Source organism: Rhinolophus ferrumequinum, chromosome 4, assembly GCF_004115265.2.
Source record: "Rhinolophus ferrumequinum isolate MPI-CBG mRhiFer1 chromosome 4, mRhiFer1_v1.p, whole genome shotgun sequence".
Classification (NCBI taxonomy): domain Eukaryota; kingdom Metazoa; phylum Chordata; class Mammalia; order Chiroptera; family Rhinolophidae; genus Rhinolophus; species Rhinolophus ferrumequinum.
In genome coordinates this window covers 77,116,176-77,134,068 of record NC_046287.1, presented here as the reverse complement: position 1 = coordinate 77,134,068, position 17,893 = coordinate 77,116,176, and the positions used below count along the sequence as shown (strand labels likewise).

At 35.5% G+C, this 17,893-nt stretch overlaps 2 protein-coding genes across 9 annotated transcripts in view; one reads left to right on the top strand and one right to left on the bottom strand.

Moving 5' to 3' along the window:
* PRIMPOL (primase and DNA directed polymerase) overlaps positions 1 to 17,309 on the top strand; it is a 33,348-nt gene extending 16,039 nt beyond the window's left edge. For 2 of the 7 annotated variants that reach the window (XM_033104863.1, XM_033104864.1), the window contains exons 6-14: positions 600 to 887; positions 3,684 to 3,843; positions 5,871 to 5,959; positions 7,730 to 7,819; positions 7,899 to 8,007; positions 12,866 to 12,948; positions 13,033 to 13,079; positions 13,574 to 13,600; positions 14,490 to 14,763. In XM_033104863.1, coding sequence (XP_032960754.1) covers positions 600 to 887; positions 3,684 to 3,843; positions 5,871 to 5,959; positions 7,730 to 7,819; positions 7,899 to 8,007; positions 12,866 to 12,948; positions 13,033 to 13,079; positions 13,574 to 13,600; positions 14,490 to 14,735 — 1,139 coding nt within the window. In that variant the 3' untranslated portion in view covers positions 14,736 to 14,763. Of the gene's footprint in view, positions 1 to 599; positions 888 to 3,683; positions 3,844 to 5,870; positions 5,960 to 7,729; positions 7,820 to 7,898; positions 8,008 to 12,865; positions 12,949 to 13,032; positions 13,080 to 13,573; positions 13,601 to 14,489; positions 14,903 to 16,210 lie in introns of those variants that run through there. The other 5 variants (XM_033104868.1, XM_033104869.1, XM_033104865.1 and 2 more) reach the window with 5 other exon arrangements.
* The window catches only part of CENPU (centromere protein U), a 33,983-nt gene continuing 31,307 nt past the window's right edge, over positions 15,218 to 17,893 (bottom strand). For both annotated transcript variants that reach the window (XM_033104870.1, XM_033104871.1), the window contains 2 exons: positions 17,316 to 17,472; positions 15,218 to 15,361 (listed from right to left, as the gene is read on the bottom strand). In XM_033104870.1, the coding sequence (XP_032960761.1) occupies positions 15,248 to 15,361; positions 17,316 to 17,472 (271 nt within the window). In that variant the 3' untranslated portion in view covers positions 15,218 to 15,247. The remainder of the gene's footprint in view (positions 15,362 to 17,315; positions 17,473 to 17,893) is intronic.

The following is a 17,893-nucleotide window of genomic DNA, read 5'->3' as shown; positions in this document are numbered from 1 at the left end:
CTTTGGTTATAAGGCCATAGTCCATCTCAGGGCCAGCTGTAGGGACAGGCAACAGGAACATCAGCTTTGAAACTGGTGGCTGTGAATATCCACGTTCTTAGGGTAAAGGAGAGAAAAAAAGCTCTTGAGAAATTTGCTGACATTCTGACTGAAGGAGAATATGGCAGAGATTCTCTCAGTGTTTCTGTGCAGCACTGTTTACTCATATAAACATTTCATTCTTTAATCATTGATTGTGAAGATAAATTGGACTCAATTTGTATTAATAGAAGTAGTGTTGTTGTTTTTTGGTGACAGTACATTGGGGTCAGGCTCATACTACCAACATTGACACATCTTCTCAAATTAAATTTCCCTTCTAAGATGATTTGTTTACAAGTGACACCAAGCTCCTGTGTCAATGGGAATTAAAGTAAAAGTTTGCATAAGAGGAAGGAAGTAACAGCAGAGGCATGTAGCAACTCAGTTTTAAAACCGGAAATCAAAAACAAGAAGCCTTACGGTGTAAAATTGTCATGTGTAGATTTGTGCCTAGATCTTAAGTTATAGTTTATGGAAAAAAAAAAGAATTAGATATATCATATTTTTTTCCCCCTTAGGAAATTTTGTGAGAAAAATTTTGCAGCCTGCTTTTCAATTAATTGCCAATGAAGATGATGATGGGATTCCAGAGACAACAGGGCATGGATTTTCCCATTTTTCTGAAACACCAATTGAACAAGGAATTTCCTTCAGTAAAATGTCCACAGATAAGGATATAGGAGAGAGCTGGACATTGAATTCAAAGAAACCAGAGAGGCTGGGATCAGCTGAGCAAAGCAGTCGCGATCTTTCATTTTTAGTTGTGAAGAACACCACAGGGGAAAAGCATCTTTTTGTCGATCTAGGTAAGTAACATGAAACAGTTCTCTGTCAGACTGTCCTGTGTACTTCTGTGAGAGACTAGTCAGTGCCCACTCGTCATCTTAGGATTCTTGCTACCACCGCTGCTGCACAGGATGTAGTCACCAGCGCAGTCACCACTGGATGTGGTCAGTGAGCTTAGGTACTGAAAATCTACCAGGTTTCTGCTTGGGGTTCTCAGGGAAGACCCCGTGGGACATAAGGAAGCACCAGGCTGTCTGAGGGCCAGAAGGCAATGGTGCTGGCTGGCTTCTGCTCTGACATTTCGCAAGGATTCGAATCAAGGAAGTTTTGACAGAGGACCGTTGGACCAGCACTCTCCAACACTGCTGAGCGGTTTAATTAGACGAAATAAATTTTAAAAACAGACAGTATAAATGGCATTTTTACATGGCAAAATAAGGCTGGTGTTTTCTAGGCTGCCGAGCTTTGCGGTAGTGGCAGGGGCCATTTCCCAGCTTTCCTGCTACGATCAAACTGGTGGCTTCTTCAGCCGTGCTGTCTTCTGCTTTGTTTGCTTCTGGTCTCTGGAAAAGTACTGGGCAAAAAGTACTGGTTAGGTAATACACAGGCCAATCAGGACTCTTGAATTCAACCAGCTTTGGGTTCATCTTTTTTGGAAATGTCTGGGCTTCCTGCATCAGTATGTCTATTTTCTTCTCCAGGTTAGGGAAGTTTTCAGTCATTATTTCGTCAAATGAGTTTTCTCCCCGTTCCTTGCTCCTTCTTCTGGGACTCCTATTATGCAAATGTTAGTCCATGATGTCGTCCCATAAGTCCCTTAGGCTATCTTCACTTTTTTCATTCCTTTCCCTTTTTGCTATTCTGGGTGATTTCCTCTGCCTTTCCTTTGAATTCACCAATTCTCTCTTCTCCTTCATCTAGTCTGCTGTTGAACCCTCTTAGTGTGTCATTAACTTACTGTATTCTTTAGCCCTATGACTTCTGTTTGGTAATTTCTTGTGTTTTCTCTCTCTTTGTTAAAGTTCTTACTGTGTTCATCCATTCTTCTCGTGAGTTCAGTGAGCATCTTTATGACCATAACTTTGAAATCTATCAGATAAATTACTTAATTCCATTTCAGTAAGGTTTTTTTCTTAAGTTTTATCTTTTTCTTTTGTTTGGAATGTATTCTTTTGTCTCCTCATTTACTTGACTCTCTGTTGGTTTATGGATTATATGAAACAGCCACATCTCCCAATCTTGAAGGGTCGGCTTTGTATAGGGAGAAACCTTATTGTTCAACTCTGCCCTAGCTTCTGATAGTCTCACAAACCTTTGTGATTGTCCAAGCAGGCTATTTTTAAGTTCCCAGTAGTTTCGGGTGTGCCATGAACAATCAGTGTCACAAAGGAGGGCATCTCAGTTAGCACCTAGATTCATGCCAATTAGAATCCAGACCCTTAGGCTGCAGCTTTTAAAAAATGCAAATATATACAATCCTGTGGGACTGGAAGTGTAAGCCCCAGTGGCCACCAGAGCCAGGCAATCTGGAGGTGTTTCCTGAGCAGCAGTAGCAAAAATTGGGGTGAGGGTGTAAGCTGCTTTCAAGGACATACTGGTGAGCTGTAGTGAGGTAGAGGGAGAGTGCAAAGATAGCATCTCCTGGCCTACGTTCCCTGAGAGTAGCTTTGTAGCCTCTAAGTGTGTGCCAAACCCAAAGCCTGTCACAAAGGGCAAAGCTCTAAGTCAAGCAGTTAAGCCTCTTTCATAGAAAGGCTGGGAGTGTGTTTCACTTTGCTCTCTGTGCTGTGTCCTGTGGGTGGTAGCTTGCCTGGAACTGTCTCTCCCGTTGTTACAGCCCTGTGGCACCCAGGAATGCAAATTGATCAAGGGGTATCCCCTGAGTGGGAAACTGGGGCACCAGATGTGTGTAGAACTCCCCTCTGGGAGATACTGGAATACAACAGAGAGAGAAAGCACAGAGAGGGAGTACACAGATGGCAGTGGTGAAGAAGGAAAGAAGGAAAACAGGAAAGAGAAGAAAAGATGGTGCCCACCACCTTTAGGAAGACAAGGTGAGAGCACGGAAGATGGCACATGTTAGAAAGAAAAAAAGAAAGGGTACCTTTGGTTTTAGCAAGGCGGAGGGACAGCAGGAAGATGGCACCGACCAGCCTCGTTCCCAAAGAGTATCTCAGCAGGCCCCCACCCCACAGACCAACACTTCAAAATTAACAAATGGGTTTCTTTCACATAAAGTCTGGGCACTTTTCAAAGGTCTGCTTCTGTGCTGGGGACTGGGGTGGTGAGTCTGCATGTGAGCCCTTTAAGAACCGTTCCTCAGTTTGCCACAGCCTCGTGGGTTTCATGGATGCAAGCCCAGCTGATCTTCAAGGCCAGGTGTTGGGGGGCTCGTCTCTTAGGTGCTGGTCTTAAAAGTTGGGGTTCCTGAAATGGGGTATGAACCCTCAGGGAGAAGCTCTGAGTTCCCATTTCCTCCTGATTGTGAGTTGCCATGCCGGCAGTGGGGTTTATGGCGAGATTGTGTTTCAGCCTTTCCTACCTGCTTTGATGTGGTTTCCCTTTCATTTACTCTCCGTGAAGGGGACACTGCCAGTTTTTAGATTTTTTTTCCCAGAGGAAATTCTTCCATATACAGCTGTAGGTTTGGTGTATCTATGGAAAAGGTGAGTTCGGGATCTTTCACAAGTATGTTGCCATGTTGAATCAGAACCAATTATTTCTTCTACTAATGCTGTATAAAATTAATATTTGCTGACTATAAAAACAAATCATTGAAAATATGCACTCATTGTTTTATTAATTTTTTGATATAGGAGTTTATACAAGAAATAGAAACTTTCGGCTATATAAATCATCAAAAATAGGAAAGATCGTGGCTTTGGAGGTCGCTGAAGATAACAAATTTTCTCTTACACAGTCAAATATTTCGAAGGAAAATCAGTATTTCCTCTCTTCTTTGATCAGCAATGTCAGGTATAGTATCAGAATTAAGCCACTGTGTACTCATGAAAATTTATTAAGCAGTGAATGGCATTGTATAGTACTAAAATGTGAATTGTGTAAATTCATTCTAACTTAAGAAAAAGAAAGTTCTTAGAATTTTAGATTACTGTTTTTTTTATTAACTGAAACGTAGTAGTAAAAGTTATTTTCAACCACTTAATATTTTCTTTATATTCTTTTACAATTATATATTTTTCAATTTTTCTAAAATGATTAATATTTCTATAAAGAAGAAAATAAAAATTAGTTTTACTGCATTTGGAAATATAATGACTGTTAACATTTCATTTTTTTCATATATAGTAGGTGCCAAAAAAATGTATACACATTTTAAAAACAGAAAAAAACTGTATTAAGATTGTAATAATATGTAACCAATAACAAAAGATGAATACAAGTCACATTTGACTTCTGCAATTACACATTGCTACCGTAATTCAGTTTAACTTTGAAAAGTAATACATAGATAACATCTCTTAAAATGCATATACATTTTTTGGCACCCCAGTATATGCACATACATATAATTTATGTAACTCCTTTATTCCAAAAAATATTTTTTGAGGTTATATGGTATGTCACCTGTTTTATCCAGTCAACATGATGTCATGAATATTTGCCAAGTTAATAATTTGCTAACGGGTAGTTATAAATAAAATTTTTAATGCCCTGTGTAATTTTATGTTGTACTGATATATTCTAATATGTTGTCAGTTCTATTGTTGACCATTTGGGTTTACAGGTTTTGGTCATTTTTAAAAAGTATAAAAGATCTTTCAACAGAAATATTTGTCTTCATTCCCCTTGATTCTGGGCTAGCGATTTTTGTTAGTTCAAAACATAAGGATCAGACCAAATTGCCTTGCTAAATTAACTTGCTCTTCCTTTACCTTCCCTAGATATAATCTTAAAGAGAAATTCCATAGATATAAATTAAAAAAAAATATTTAGAATACATTACTGCAGGGAAAATTGTGTCTGGATGTTACTTGACCGTGGTTACCTAGCAGGTTGGGAAGATGGGTTGCTTTTCTTCATATATTTCTGGACTGTTTATTTCATAACGTAACTCAGAAGTAATGTCAAAGTTTTAATTTCCTTACTTTCAAAATAGAAATAACATTAACATCTATCTCAGGGAGTTTTTATGAGGATTAAATAAGTTAAAACTATATGTGTAAAATATTTGCAGTAGAGCCTGGCACATAGTATCTGCTCAGTTAATATTAGTTGTTAGTAGTAGTAGTTTCTGAGATTCTAGTAGTAGTAGGTTAGTAGTGTAAAAATAATGACTGTTGCTGCCCACTGTTGTTGGTACCAGAAAAAGATCACATTCTATCAGGTATGGGGAAAAGCAACGCAGTTAGCCTATAATGCAGCCTGAAGTACAGGGAAGTTGGCCTGTAATACAACCTGAAGTACAGGTTATCTCCTGATCACCAAATCTCATTTCTTTTGTATTAATAGTTTCAATATCAATTTCAGAGAAATAGAGTTCTTCTAAGTAGGGTTACTTTAATTGTCTTTTTATACCCAAGTAAATATAAGATAGTTCTCTTGCTTAAATAAAGGCACAATTCTTTACGGTTATGAAGGAATCTTTTTTTTTCAATTTAATCCAGTTCCCCTTTTCTCTCATTCCTCTTTCCTTCTCTTTTCTTCCTATTAGTAACACTTTTAAAATTGTAACAAAATTTTCAAAGGCTCTATATGTTTGGAGAATAGAACTATACTTCATTCTATAGCTTCAGCAATCCTAAAGTCCTTTGATTCACTCTAGTTGAGGACAGTATTTTAAATAATCATCAAACTACTCTTTTTATATGGGTAGGATTGGTACTTTTATAGGCAAATGTGGCATAAATGGCTTAGAACAATTAGCTGTTGAGCAAAGGATTTTAATATGGAACTAGTTGAAATTGTTTCCTTTCTGTAGCCATGTCTCTTTAATTCTAGTATAATATTAATGTGTTTCTTGAACATATTTTCTTCTTCAGATTCTCAGATACTTTACGAATTCTTACATCTGACACATCCCAGAATAAACAAAAACAAGTTGAATATTTTAATAGTACCAGCACTTCAGGTAATTTTAAGAAATTAATTTTCTATGAAAATTTAAGGATACTAAATCTATTTTGCCTTTAAAATCTTAAATCCTAAGTATTTATAACTACTGATCTTTCAAAATGACTAGGCTTCTATCCAAAATGTAAAATGTGTAAAAAAAGATGTTTTTTAAAGCTTATTCACTAATTTTTATTTTATGGTGTTTTTGAAAAAAATACAAAAATAATATAGATTGTTTGTATAAAATAAACACATATTAAAATAAAAAACTAAAAGTTGTCTTCATTGCTCTGTCCACAATCAAATATGGGTAACCCTGGTTAATAGTTTCTTTTTTAACCAGAAGAGTTTTTCCTATACTTCCAAAAATATGGAGAGATTCCTCATTCTTTTAATGACCGCATAGTTTTTCATGAAATCTGTATGTTCTTCATGCTTACACTGAAGAACACATAGGGTTTTTTTCCTAAGATTTCATACATAAGCTTTCCAGTACACATTTTTATACACATATTTTGGGCTATCATTATTTATAATAGTGAAAAACAAAATTTAAGTATACAACAAAATGGGATTGGTTACATACTGTAAAATACTTCAGTCATTTAATTAAATTTATAAAGCCTATGTAATGTGGAAAATGTCCATTTATGATTAAGAGAAAAACTAGATTCAAATTATATGTGGGGTATGATCGCAAGTTTATTAAAAAATATGGATAACGTATTTTCTTACATGTATATTTTCTTCTGATCTAGACATTGATTTGGAGTCTTTCTTTCATTTCTGCTTTAATTTCCAAATTTTCTCCAATTATGTCTGTTACTTTCGTAAGTGAAATATAGGCTTTATTTTAAGAAAAGTAGATTATTCTGTCTTTAAAGATTAAATGAGATTTTAAATAAATTATTCCAATAGATTCTTAGATACAAAATATAAGTGAATTGTCAGCGCCCTGCAGCTAAAGACCACAGGAGAACACACGTGTATTGAGCAAGCCATGTATTTCTGGTTGCAGTGATGGAGAGCCACCCATAGGAACCATGGGATGTCTCAGTAAAAGGGTGTTAGAAAGGACTTACTATAGGATTCAGGCTTGAGTTAGGTGCTTTTGAGGAGGGTCCAAGGAAATGTGGCTTTGTTTTGAATTGGGTGCTATGACGGACAGCTCTATGATTGAATAACTTGATAAATCTTATCTAGAGGGAAAGCAGACTAAAGGCTATAATTGGTAAAGCAGCAGAAGGAGTTACTTAGATAAGGGGAGTGATGGTAATTTTTCTGGCTTGGAAAATGTTCGTTTTGTCAGTGTTCGGACATGATTAGAGTGGTCTTATTTTTGTCTTGAATCATCATGGGCACAGAGTGGCCTTATCTGATGTTGAAGTTCTGTGAAATAGTTTATGATTAGCAGGAGCACACAAAGGCTGAGCTGTGAGTGCCTGGCCAGCTTGTAGCAACACCAGGGGCCTCGCTTATAGTACTAGGTCAGCTCCTGGATGTAAGGGGCTGCATTTCTCTTCATCAGAATGAAGAAAGCAATTAAAATGATTATAAATGCTTTTTAGGAAAATTAATATTTGACTTGAGAAGTTTGAATTTTACCTGCTTCCTTGTAGGGTAACAAGAATCCGTGACTGGCTTAGAAGGCAAATTGCAAAAAAAGGGGGGAAAACCGTAGGGGGGCGTGCAAAACCACTAACTATACTAAACAACAATTTAAATCAAAATTTTAACTCAACTTCTAGCCTTTATAATTTATAATTAATTTTTCTCTTTGTTGCAGTAGAAAACATTGAAGGTTTTCAGGATTCACCCTACCCTGAAATTGATAAATTTGTCCTTTCTTTGGTGAATAAAAATGGCATTAAAGGAGGTAAAGATAAAATCATATTCTTTATTAACTGTTATCTGATAGAGTAATAATAGCTTTAGAAACATTATTTACATTTTAGGAATTCGGCGTTGGAATTACTTTTTCCCAGAAGAATTATTGGTTTATGACATTTGTAAATATCGCTGGTGTAGAAACATTGGAAGAGCCCATAAGAGTAACAATATCATGTAAGTAATATTGTTTCTTAATGAGTTTTATGTATTTAACCAATATTATATTTTAAATGTTTATAATTTTTAAAGTTGGGAGCATAAAACTAACTTTTTATAATTTAGTTATAATTTAATTTGTATTTAGTTTCATTTCAGTATCTCAATTATTACCTTTTTTCTAGCACATATATATTTATTCTATTTTATTGGTAAAACGATTCCTTAGTATAATCTTGAGACAACTAAGGTAGAATGCAGTGGGGCTAAAAATAAGAGACAGTAGACAGATTGATGAACAAGCAACAATGGAAGCATGTCTCTCCTTTGTCTGTTGCCATTGGTCCTTGACACTTCATAGAGTCTGAATTGAAACTGAGCAAATTTGGGCAAGAAGGAAACTAGTCAGTGTTAAGAGTTGGAATTAAGATTATGTTAACATGCTCAAGACTAAGAATGGTAGAGAAGGGAACCAATATTTATTGAATGCTTCCTATGTATTCCAGGTCCTGTTTTAGTTTTCTTTAAAATGCTCCTGGCAAAAGGAGAGGAAGTAAAAGGATGAAGAAAAACCAGAAACAGAATTTTAAATAATAGAAGGATATGGTTAGACTAGGGATAAAATAGAAACCCAGTAGTTAAAGTTATATGAGAAATTTTGTTGTGTTTTATATTTAATGTCAAAGCTGAGACTTCTGTATATGAAGTTTATACAGCACGTGTGCCAGACATGAGAAAATGATCATGAAGATTTTGCTGGAAAGCTAGAAAACATTTGGGTAGCATGATTCAGTGCTATGCTTATATATGTAGATTAATTCAGCTAAAAAAAACAACTCCAAAAACTACATGTTCAATACCCACAGTGTAACATAGAAAAACAAAGAAAAAATTACCCATTGTCCCAAAACCAGTGGTAACTACGGTTAAGATTTTGCTGTATCTTTCTAGTCTTTTTTTCTATGCATACAAATTTACCAGAAAATCATTATCATATGATGACCATCCTTTAACTTTTTGAAATTGTCAGGTTGCTATGTATTTCTTTCTGAAGAATTACCAAGCTGTGTTATGTATCCATAATCTATTCTTTTTCTTATGTGTGCTAAATATATCAAACATATAAGTGTATATATCATGTACATGTACATTTGAAAGACTAATACTAAACGACTGTTTGTCGTATCTGCCACCCACTGGGAGGAACAGAACTTGACCTCAGAAGCGCCTGCGGTCCTTCCCCTCCCTGGACCTCAGAGATAATAGTTATTCCGGATTTTGTGTTAATGTTTCCCTTACTCTTTTAAATGTTATTGTCCCTATATATTTATATCCCCAAGCAATGTATTATTTCACTTTACATTTTTTTAATCTTATGTAAATTGAATCTTGACTTGCTTTTTAGTCAATATTGTATTTGTTATGTTCATCCATATTGCAGCATGTTGCAGTTGCTTATTTTTTCATTATTGTGTAGTCTGCCATATTAATATAAATATGCCAGTTTATTTATCCTACTATGGACTATTGGATTGCTATTATGAACAAGGAAGCTACAAATATGCTTATACATATTGCCTAGAGCACATATGTAAGAGTTTCTCAAAGTATGTATTTAATTTTACTAGGTAATTTCCCCACGTGGTCATGCTAATTTATACTCCCATCAGCAGTGTTTTCAGATTTTTCTACTGCTCCATATTCTCACCAACACTTTAGTACTGTTAGGTTTAAAAAATTTGGTTTGCTAGTCTGGTGGATATAAAGTGAAATTGTAGTTTCATCTGAATGACCCTGATCACTAATGAATTTGAGGATTGGATTGTCATACCACCCTCATGAATCCGAGATTCTAACCCAGTGTCAAGCTTTGCTGAAAGATACAAGGAATGAAAAGCACAGGGGAAGCAGACTGAGGCCTGGGACAGCGGGCGCTGCTCCCCAGATGCTTCCTGCACTGGATGCTCTCTGAGTCCGGTTGAAAGTGAGGCAGAAGTGAGCAGTCACCGCACACAGCAGGGAGCACTGAGGTTAGGAAGCTTCTGCATTTCATACTCATGCATTTTACTTACACCGCATGTGTAACCATGCCTCATATGTCCACAAACTCTAGGTTTATTTACCATATGCAGAAATCAGAAACATCTTGCAGAGAGCATTCTGGAGATAAGGGCTCTCTGCCTCGCAAATACCATTGGTCCAGCGGTTCCCAATGTTCTCAGTTCATGGTCCCCTTAGACTCTTAGGAATTTTTCACATGCTCTGAGGCCAAAAGAAATACCTAATAGTTCTGTGTATAAAAGTTTCAAATAGCTTCAAGTATTTATGTCCTAACAATTTAGTAGCTCCTTGAAAAAACAATATTGATCATTTGAAAGAAAATATTTTTATTTCATTCTTTTTTTATCAAGATACAACTGACATATAACAATTGGCTTCAGGTGTACCTGATTCGATATCTGTGTATACAGAGCAAAATGAGTAAGTCTGGTGAACACCTGTCACCATACAGTTACAAATTGTTTTCTTACGATGAGATCTTTTAAGATTTACTCTCTCAGCAACTTTCAAATATGCAGTACAATTTTCACTAAGGTCACCATGCTGTACGTTACATCCCCATAACTATTTATAATTAGAAGTCTGTACCTTTTGACCTCCTTAAATACAATTACTTGTTAAGGGAATGCGTGTCCTTTTGAGCATTGCATAACCTCTTAAACGTTGGAATCAGATTGGACACTGCCCCCCCACCATTATGTCTCATTCCACATTGATATTTATAATACTTTTTATCACAGCCGCCACCCAAAAACCCAGCTCTACAAAGATAGGACATCACTGCAAGGAACGAAGGGTGATGTAATGAAGCCGTGAACTGTAGGGTAGCTTGCAGAGTGCTTGACAGATGTCAGGTACCACTGTGTTTCTCTAGAAAGATGTAAAACCCCATTGCTGTGGGGCACTTTGGTGTACGGTTTGGGGGCTGCAGCATTAGTCAGTTGAGTAGGACGCCTATTTGGAACGTTTGTGAGGCAGTTAGACTGTGTCGCCTGCATTTTTCTCTCCCTGGTACATGTCCCACTACTATGTAGAACATTAGTCATTTTATGTTTCTTTTTCTATGAAATTTGGGAAGATTTTAAACTACTTAAGTTTTATTTTTAGTGGTAGAGGATTGTTTAGGTTTTCTGTAACTTTTTAAGTTTGCTTAGTTTGGTATTTTTTTTTTTTTTTTTTTTTTTTTTTTTTTTTTTTTTTTTTTAAAGATTTTATTGGGGAAGGGGAACAGGACCCCACTGGGGAACAGTGTGCACTTCCAGGCCTGCTCCTCCAAGTCAAGTTGTTGTCCCCTCAATCCCAGCTGTGTCAGGCGCAGCTCAGCTCCAGGTCCAGTTGCCGCTTTCTAGTTGCAGGGGCGCCCCCACCATCCCTTGCGGGCGTTGAACCGGCAACCTTGTGGTTGAGAGGATGCACTCCAACCAACTGAGCCATCCGGGAGTTCAGCGGCAGCTCAGCTCAAGGTGCCTTGTTCAATCATAGTTGCAGGGGGCGGAGCCCACCATCCCTTGAGGGAGTCGAGGAATTGAACTGGCAACCTTGTGGTTGAGACCCGGTGCTCCAACCAACTGAGCCATCCGGGAGGCAGCTCAGCTCAAGGTGCCATGTTCAATCTTAGTTGCAGGGGGCGGAGCCCACCATCCCTTGAGGGAGTCGAGGAATTGAACTGGCAACCCTGTGGTTGAGAGCCCACTGGCCCATGTGGGAATCGAACCGGCAGCCTTCGGAGTTAGGAGCATGGAGCTCCAACCGCCCGAGCCACCGGGCCAGCCCAGTTTGGTATATTTTTATACTACTAGTACTTTGTCTATTTTACCAAAATTTTCAATATTACTGACACAAGTTTATAATATCCTATTTTTAGTATATTCTGCATTTGTAGTTACAGCTGCACTTGATTTCTAATGTGTCTTTACCTATTTTTTGATCAATCTCACAAGAATTTCATTTTCACATTTTGGCCTTGTTGATTTTTTTAAAAAGTTTTTGCTCTTGATTACTTTCTGCTGAAGTTAGTTACTCATTTGCCTTTAGCCATTCTTTTTTTGTTGTAAATAAGCTTTTAAGATTTGAAATTTCCCTCTAAAGATTGGCCCTATTTCACATATTTTAATATGTATTTTCAATTCCATTCAGTTCTGGCCATTTTCTCATTTCAACCATGATTTTTCCTTGAGTCATTGGTTTAGAAATGTTTTTAATTTCCAAGTTACGGGTTTCTATTAGCTATCTTTTTATTTCTAAATAATTTGCTTTGTTAGAATGTGCTGTGTGAATGCTTTTAAATTTGAGGGGCTTCGCACTGTGCTAGAATAGTCATTTTATCAATGTTTTGTATGTGACTGTAAAGAGCGGCTTTTAATTATTTGAAGTAGTCATATATGCCTATTATATCAAAATTGTTAATTGCTTTTTAATTATGTCATCAGGTTTTCTATAGCCTCACTGAATTTTTTGTGGTTATTTGTTGTATCACTTATCAAAAGAATCTTTTAAAAATATATTTATTTTTGGTAGAATGTTTATCCTTGAAGTTGTTGATTTTGCTCACGTATTTTGAAGCGATCTTATTTGGTGGGTACAGATTGGGAATTATTCTATCTTCCTGGGAAGAACTTTTTAAAAATGTACTTTTTTGCCCTAAAGTCCATTTTGTATGATATTTTTGGTAACCATAGTTTTCTTTTGGTTGGTGTATATCTATTTCCATTCTTTTACTTTTTAAGTCTTAGGCATATCTCTTGTAAACAGTATGTTGCTGAATTTTGCTTTCTATCCAGTCAACATTTTTGTTTTTCTTTTTTTTAACATAAAGGATTGTGATTGATCTGAAAAATGAAGTTTGGTATCAGAAATGTCATGACCCTGTATGTAAAGCACAAAACTTCAAATCTGACCGTGAGTAACTAACTTTTACATTTACCACCACAAAGTAAAAATTAGATATCTATATAAAATAGTTTTACTATCTTTCTGATTCAGGTTTTCCATTACCTGCTGAAGTGTGTTTCCTGTTTCTTCTCAAAGAGGTAAGTGCTTAGTGTTTCTCCTTACTAATTAGTTCTTTTTTCTTTCCTTTTTTTAAAATTAAAGTTTACTGGGGTGACAATTGTTAGCAGTTACATAGGTTTCAGGTGTACAATTCTGTAACACATCATCTGTATATCACATTGTGTGTTCACCACCCAGAGTCAGCTATTTCCATCATCATATAGTTGATCCCCTTTACCTTCATCTACCACCCACACTAATTAGTTCTTGGTACAACTGTATAAATGAGCTATGAGAAGTGTCCAAATGTGTCCAGATAGCTTTTAAACACACTGTTCGGTACCTTGTTTTCACTTAGGCATATATTTTAATGATTGTCCCATCTCAGCACATATCTAATAATATGCACCCCACTTTTTCACTGCTCCATAAGAAATTATATAGATACCTAGTTAACCAGCCTTAGACACTTATGTTTTGCTTTACAAAAAGTATACAAAATACTCATCTTTGTGTTTTTTTATATCTATAGGAAGAATTTCTAGAAAAATGTCAAGAGGTATATCTATTTTTAATTTTGGTAGATATTACCAGATTGCCAAGCCAACAGTTTTCCTTTAAAAACTTTTATTTGCCAAAATAATTCACATTCATTGTAGAAAAAAAATTAGAGAATACATAAAAAATCAAAAGGGGGAAAATCATCCTCACTCATGTTTTGACCATTCAAAGAAAAGTGATATAAATGGTATGTAAATTCAAGAATTTGTACGTATGCTGATTAATATATATGTGTATGTGTATATACATGTTAGTCATAGTATACATACTATTTTGTAGGGTTTTTTTCCTACTTAAACCATCACAAATATCTTCAGTAATACATATTACTAAATTGCTTTCCATAAAAATGATAGGAAATTAAATTTCACAGTTTATGAGAACACCTACTACCCTACCTTTTTGCCAACATTACTTATTTTTACCTTTTAATTTTTACCCCCCTGGTAGGCAAAAAGTGGTATTTCAATTTTAATTTACCTTTCTTAATTTATTAATTGAAGTTGAACTTTTTTTCAGAATTACTATTTATATTTCTATTATAGATTGCCTGTAACTGTATTATGTGCACTTTTCTATGTGGCCTTAATATTTTACAAGAAGGTTTTATTAAGTACTCTTTTGTCATGTTATCTTTTAGACTCCAGATTTGGAGTTTCAAGAATGTCTGAGCTACTGTGGCAGCAATATTTGAATTAATGAATTCACTCCCATGGCAACTATCTCAGAGATAATATCATGCCGCATATTCATTTTAATATCTGTTGAACTGGTCTTAATACCTTAATTCAACATAGATTAATACAGTGAAATCATCACATTCTGAATGAATAACCTGTATTTTCTTCCTATCCCATTCTCCTTTACCCTCCCTTTTGGAACCAAAGGAAGAAGAGTTTACAACAGACCAAACAAGGAACAATGAAACCAAGAATCCTCATAAGCTATCTAGTACCTCGTCAAAAGGTGTATTTTCTGATCCTGACTGGGATAGTGGCATTGATGATACTTATTTTCTGGAAGCTACTGAAGATGCTGAATTAGCAGAAGCTGCAGCAAACAGTCTGCTCAGTTATAATAGTGGAGTGGATGAAATTCCTGATGAACTAATTATAGAAGTATTACAAGAGTAGCTAATTAACTATGGACACTCATATAACCAAACTGTTATTTGCCTGAAGACAGATTATTAAATTTTAGTAATTTATTATATCAACTAAGTTATATCTCTGTGTTCCAATTCATTTTTTACTGACATGATACAGTTATTGAAAATTAGCTTCAGTGTACTTAAATTCAGTAGAAATCTTATTAACCAAAGTCAGTCTGTGTTCACAGTAGCTTAATTTTGCATGTTTATTTATTGGTAAAAAGTCTTTTGTATGTCCATGGCTGATTAGAATTAGGTGTCAACATTTTAAAACTTATTACTCAAGACACTAACCAGGAAAGTTACTTATGATTTCTAAAACTACTAAACAATCAAACTGGTAACAAGGCCATACAGCCAGCCTGAACAATTAGTCAGGTTTACTGTTTTAAATGTATCGGAGACTGTTTCTTTAACAATAAAAAGTAGTTTAAGAAGGCAACGGGCAGTAGCATGAGACTGATCTTTATAGAGGCACATTTTAGTAGATTGGTCTCATTTCTGGTCAAAGAGCTTCTCTAACTGATGGTTGATATTTTGCAGATGACTTTCAGCTCCCAAAAGCGTTCTTACTTTGAATAACAGAGCTGGAAGGCTAGATGAATCATACTGTTGGAAGAAAATAATTTATTTAGATTAACAAAGACTAAAAACTTTTGTTTTACATAGCTCAATGTTATGACCAAATGCCAATTTTAATAGAGCTTTTCATTAACTACTCATTTTCTTTTTAAAACTAGTATCAGTAAGAAACTTGGTTTTAACCCATTTCCTTAGGACATAATTGAGAAATAAGGTTGCAAGGGGACTACTCCCTGCAAGGCTTGAGCTGACCTCACTCTGGAAGACTAGTTGGTTCAAAGAACAGTGGCACGTGAATTATTTAAAAGAGAAAATCATTCCTGGTACAGATATAGATTGGGTCTGGGCAAGTCTACTTGACCTCATGCCTTTTTTAATCAGAAAACTGTAAGGCAGATTTACTTTTACTACAAGAACTGAAGGAATGAGAACACAAGGCCTATAAACGTTCAAGAGGAAAAAAAAAATCCATCATCTAGAAAAATTATTTACTGGGAAAATCAATTAAATGTCTTAAAAATTGCCAGTCCAAATGTTCTTAACGATTAAAGACAAAATTAGAATTCAAACCCACTTTATGACTGAAATAATTACTGTGTTTCCCCGAAAATAAGACCTAGCCAGACTATCAGCTCTAATGCGTCTTTTGGAGCAAAAATTTATATAAGACCCGGTCTTATTTTTAAAATAATTAATTAAAATATTAATTTTTGCTCCAAAAGATGCATTACAGCTGATGGTCTGGCTAGATCTTATTTTCGGGGAAACGTGGTAACAAAGCCAAACTTCATGTTGCAAATTGTTATTGAAGGGTGAGTGACTAAGTTCCCTTTCTAGAATTTTATAATTATGATAGTTTATTATCATGTTTTCAAGGTAGTTTTCATAGAAATGAAAATTAAAAAGCTGTCAGACTTTACCACCCACAAGACAGAAGATAATGTATCACATCACTATGTGTTCAAGCTATGACGGGGCACGTGCTGTCAGGGGGGAGTAACGGGATGAACCACCGTTTGGTGCTAGATTTCTGGTTTAGGAAAAGAGGTGAGACATACTTCAGTATATGTGAAGCAAGAAGAACACGGACTACAATGGAAGCACAAAAGGCACCAAGGGCACACAGAGAACAAGCTCGCAGGAAGAGTAGTGTACTCCACACAAGGTACAGTCTCTGAATCTCAGGTTTCACCCAAGTTATTACGTTCAATTTAAATTAGTGCTATTAATTTCTCCAAATAACAAGCTTTGGACTAGCTGGGTACTGTCACAGGAAACACGTAATTTTAAAACATTCTATTTCCAGATCTCTATAATCTATGAACAAACCTTAGGCTCAGGAAAATTAACTTTTAGATTAGTGTCAAAACCTTAAAATTGAATTTAGAAGTGAAGAACACAAGATGTGATCATAATCTATATGTATATATTTTTTTTCTGTACCTTAAACATTTCTGGTTTTCACAACAGTAGCAAAGTCTGCAGCAAAAATCCAGAAGACACTATAGAATTAAAACAATACGTACTTTCTCCTATACTTTTTTGTTTCTCAGCTTCTAAAATCACACCTACCATTTTATAGATGACTTGTTTTTTAGAGAAAAGATACTAGACATGCGGTGAACAAAAGGCTGGTCTTTAAAACATGTTTGAGTAATCTTATGTTGATGACAATTATAATAAAGCAAAGCACACTTCAGATTTGTACACAAAGGATACACTTCCCTTAGTGAGATTCAGTTTTCCGTAGCATAAATACCTTCATAAAAAAAAGTGTTTCTGGATTTTTCTCTACTCCTCTAGCCTTAAGTAGCTAAAGAAGGGATGATGTAACAAGTTTTCACCAATTTAGAGTGATGCTGTTTTGCGTAGACTGTAATGTTGTATCTACATTTCTCTTTGCTCAAAGCTTCTGGTACTCTAGCATGAAAAGCCCTATAGCTTCTGGAGCACAGTAAAAAGTAAAAATTGAACTTATTACCGTTTCCTTTACATTTGGGTTTCTCTCACGAATATCTGAATAATCTTGATGAAGCTGTTTAAAATTAGATAAGAAATATGTTGCATTCCTAAAAGAAGATTTTCTCTCCTTAAGTTCATCATATTTTATTTGTAGTTGTTTCAGCTGTGGTTCTAACCTAAAAAAAAAGAAAAGAAAAAGTTCCTAAAAATAAATGACAGTATAATGAAGTATAACAGCCTACAGTGTATGAGACTGAGTGTGTAAATATATTGAGTGAACTTAGAAAAAACAGGGAAGGTGGATTAGATAGTTTAAAATATCTGCCTCTGAAATTATGAATGTGTGGAAAGATTCTAGATTTCAATTTAAAATGTAGATAAAACTCTGAATACAAAGCCCACAGAAGAATACTCCCTATCTATCCTGAAATTCTTCAAGTCATTTTTAAGGTCTTGGGAGCTACTGAGTTAGAACATAACATTGTATAGCCTCAGGCAGGAAGAGACAGGCATTGCAGTTTAACAGCAAAAGCGCGGACAAAAAGGCTTCCCTTTGCCCCTTCCTCTGGTCAAAATTGTGTCCATTTCCAAGGTCAG